This window comes from Galeopterus variegatus, unplaced genomic scaffold, assembly GCF_000696425.1.
Source record: "Galeopterus variegatus unplaced genomic scaffold, G_variegatus-3.0.2 Scaffold3345, whole genome shotgun sequence".
Lineage (NCBI taxonomy): Eukaryota > Metazoa > Chordata > Mammalia > Dermoptera > Cynocephalidae > Galeopterus > Galeopterus variegatus.
This window is the reverse complement of record NW_007729456.1, coordinates 74,829-78,174: the sequence shown is the minus strand read 5'-3', so window position 1 is coordinate 78,174 and position 3,346 is coordinate 74,829. Positions and strand designations below refer to the sequence as shown.

General features: G+C 36.9%; 1 protein-coding gene across 1 annotated transcript in view; it reads right to left on the bottom strand.

Moving 5' to 3' along the window:
* Positions 1-249: 249 nt before the first annotated feature.
* Positions 250-3,346, bottom strand: part of LOC103600444 (COP9 signalosome complex subunit 8-like) — an 11,224-nt gene continuing 8,127 nt past the window's right edge. The window contains exons 5-7 of the mRNA XM_008584718.1: positions 2,189-2,251; positions 1,160-1,207; positions 250-398 (exon numbers count right to left, since the gene is read on the bottom strand). Coding sequence (XP_008582940.1) covers positions 319-398; positions 1,160-1,207; positions 2,189-2,251 — 191 coding nt within the window. The 3' untranslated portion in view covers positions 250-318. The remainder of the gene's footprint in view (positions 399-1,159; positions 1,208-2,188; positions 2,252-3,346) is intronic.

The window sequence follows — 3,346 nt, the reverse complement described above, 5'->3', positions numbered from 1 at the left end:
CACTGTTCCACACGAAGCAGGGGAGCTAACGTTCTGAGCCACCAGCGAATATAAACTAACTGCCCAATACTAACGGGCTCCATCCAAATTAGTAAATTTTGCACAAAATGAGAATTATTTCGACAACTACTCAGCATAATGTTTAAGGACAAAATATATATAATATGCTTTATATTATATATGTTATTTTACCACATACTCACTAATGAATGCTGAGGTGCTTAATCCATCCAATAAATTGAAAATAAAAATTTTACGTATCTATATTTGTCAGTATACAGGATTCTGATGGTGGGATCCTGAACACAGAATGAGAAATCAGTTTTCAAGGAAAGCCACATAGTCAGTGAGTCTGGCTAACTGCTGTTCGTTGGGGATTGGGGGAACTGGAGCAGGTTCTGTAAGTTAAAGAGAGAAATGCACTTCCTGTTAGATACCAGTGTAACAAAGCTTTAGCCTGCCACCCACCCTCACCAATGCCATTAATCTTAACAGTAAGAAAACTTTCTTAGATTTGCCCTGATTTTGGACAAAATCATATCTCTTAGGGGCCTGGACATTTTTGAAAAGCAAGCCAACAGGTCTCAACGCTTATCAGTACAGTTTCCCCAGCTGAGAGCAAAGGCACGCTTGGCACTGCTGCTGCTGCTGCTGGTATTCAGGTATTTTACATGAAGGCTAAAAACATGTTTAACATACAACATCTCTTTTAAGAGATCAAGCTCTTCTTGGAAAGGTCCCTATCCATGCCACATCTCCTTCAAGGATCACCCTTGTGCCAGCCACTGCTATAGGAGAATACTGTCAGTGAACCACAACAAGAACCACAAAAACTCCTCTTCAAGGAGTTTACATGCTCACATTCAAGTTACCACATGTCAGCCTGGGGATGCTTTCTGAATAGAAATGCTGGTGAGAAGCTTAGTCAGCGCTTCCCGACACGACAGTAAGGAGGCTTGGTGGCTGGGCCAGAGGGTGCCACTGCCTCAAGGTAAGCTGGGGGGGCCCACAGTTTCACTCTTGTAATCACATGTATTACTATGAATTTACAGAATTTAATCTATTTATAAGCTGAGAACTAAGAAAAATATATATAAAACCATAAAAAATAAATTAGGATCAATAAAACATTTTTAAATAAGCATATAAAAATACATACCTGATAAGGGAATAAACCTGTTAAAAGAAACATCCAGGGCCCCTGCAACTAAATTAAAAAAAAAAAAAAAAAAAAAAAAAAAAAAAAATTTACAGCCCAATTTACAGAAGTCTCATAAAGACCTTTCATAGAACATGCCATTTAAAAAACAATATGCATTTACGGCCTTCAATTCTCAAACAGGGACAGCAATTATGCTTTATCTATTAGTCTTTATTATATTAATATTTACTCACCATCTAGATTGGTGGGGGCCATGTCTTACCACTCTTCGTATGCTCACATGGCTGCCTGAGCACACTGACACTAGTGCAATACTCTGCTGTGTGTTCAACAATGTCTAAACACTAGGCATCCAGAGTGGGTGAAAGGAAATTTGCGCTGATGGAGGTGCAGAAGTATTTATGGAAGTGGGCATTGAGCCCGGCCCTATAGATGCGGCAAAAAGAACACTCCTGGTAAGCAGGAAGAAGAGACCACCAGGCAGGAGTAGCGTGGCTCACTGCAGAGAGCAAGACTGAGGGGTAGGAATTCCAGTGGAGACAGTGAGGGCAGGGCACAGGATGTAAGGCCTTAAAAGGAAGGCGAGTGAAGTTAACTCTGTGCAGATGAAAGTCACAGGAGAAGAGCGTGTATGACTCAAGTAAAAGGAGAAAAGGGGAAGAACTGAGTTTTAACCTTTTTTTTTAAAAGTAACAGTTTAGATACTAAGGATAAGGATAGTTAGAAATGGCTCCATAAATAAAAGGATGGACGATTAATATTTAGTAAAAATTAAGTTGTAATAAGGACCATGAAACATCTACATAAAAGTCTTTTATATAAAGAATACATTTTTAAAAGTTAAAGTAAAGCTAGGTGACCTTTATGATCCTTTCTACCCTAAGTGTCTACCATTTTATATTTATGTTTAAAATGTAAATTACTTCCATTGTGTTAGTATAGCAGAGTTTTATATTAAATTATTCAGATTCAAGGCCTGAAAATCTGAGTTCAATGCTGCACAAACAGGTGAAGAGCTCCACCTACCTGGCTTTCTGGGCAGAACCATCCTGGTGGTGGAGTCCGCTTGCCATCCGTGTTCCAATATACCTAGAAGCATATATTTCACATACAGATGAGGACATAGCGAAAACACCCCACACGACCCACAGTCTGTCCTGACACTACCTATATGGAAGACTGGACATGTTTAGTTTAACCTGTCGTGTGTATTTTTACTAGAAAGGTACACTATAGCGAGCACGTAAACTTATCTTTTAAACATTTCTGCAACATGTATCAAAGCTTCATTTTACTCTATCAGGCTGTTATAACCACTAACAGGTGGCTACTTTTCTATAAGTATATATTATAGCATTAATCTAATCAATGTTATTAAAAACAGACATTAGGAAAACTTACATGGTAACTTTTGTAACCATCATATCAGTGATAAAAAAGATTATTGTGATGATAAAAACAACAGCTTATATATACAGAAGGTTTAGCAACAGGTACCATGGTAGGTGCTTTTATAGAGATCATTTTATGTAACTGTCACAACTCTATGAAGTAGAATATATAACCATCATTTAACAGGTGTGAAAAATGAAGTTTCAGGAATTCAAGTGACTTGTCCTAGGTCATATGGGAGATGGGATGATACCAGGATTCAGGCAGTCAGCTACGAGTGGGCTCTAGAGTACTATTAGGTAATAAATTATGGGTCAATTTTAAGAGAAGAGCCAAAACAAATGAATGTATGAGTAAGTAACAGTAAGAGCTTTCATTAGCTTGTCCTCTACGTGTCTAGAAATGTGCTAGGCCCTGAAAATTTCAGAATAAGATGTGGTACTTGATGGAGCTCATATTTTAGTTAGAGAATAAAAAAAGTCAATTATCATAAAATGATGCAACTAGGTGTATTCGATATTCTACACTGCCTCAAGGTAAGCTGGGGGGGCCCACAGTTTCACTCTTGTAATCACATGTATTACTATGAATTTACAGAATTTAATCTATTTATAAGCTGAGAACTAAGAAAAATATATATAAAACCATAAAAAATAAATTAGGATCAATAAAACATTTTTAAATAAGCATATAAAAATACATACCTGATAAGGGAATAAACCTGTTAAAAGAAACATCCAGGGCCCCTGCAACTAAATTAAAAAAAAAAAAAAAAAAAAAAAAAAAAAAAAA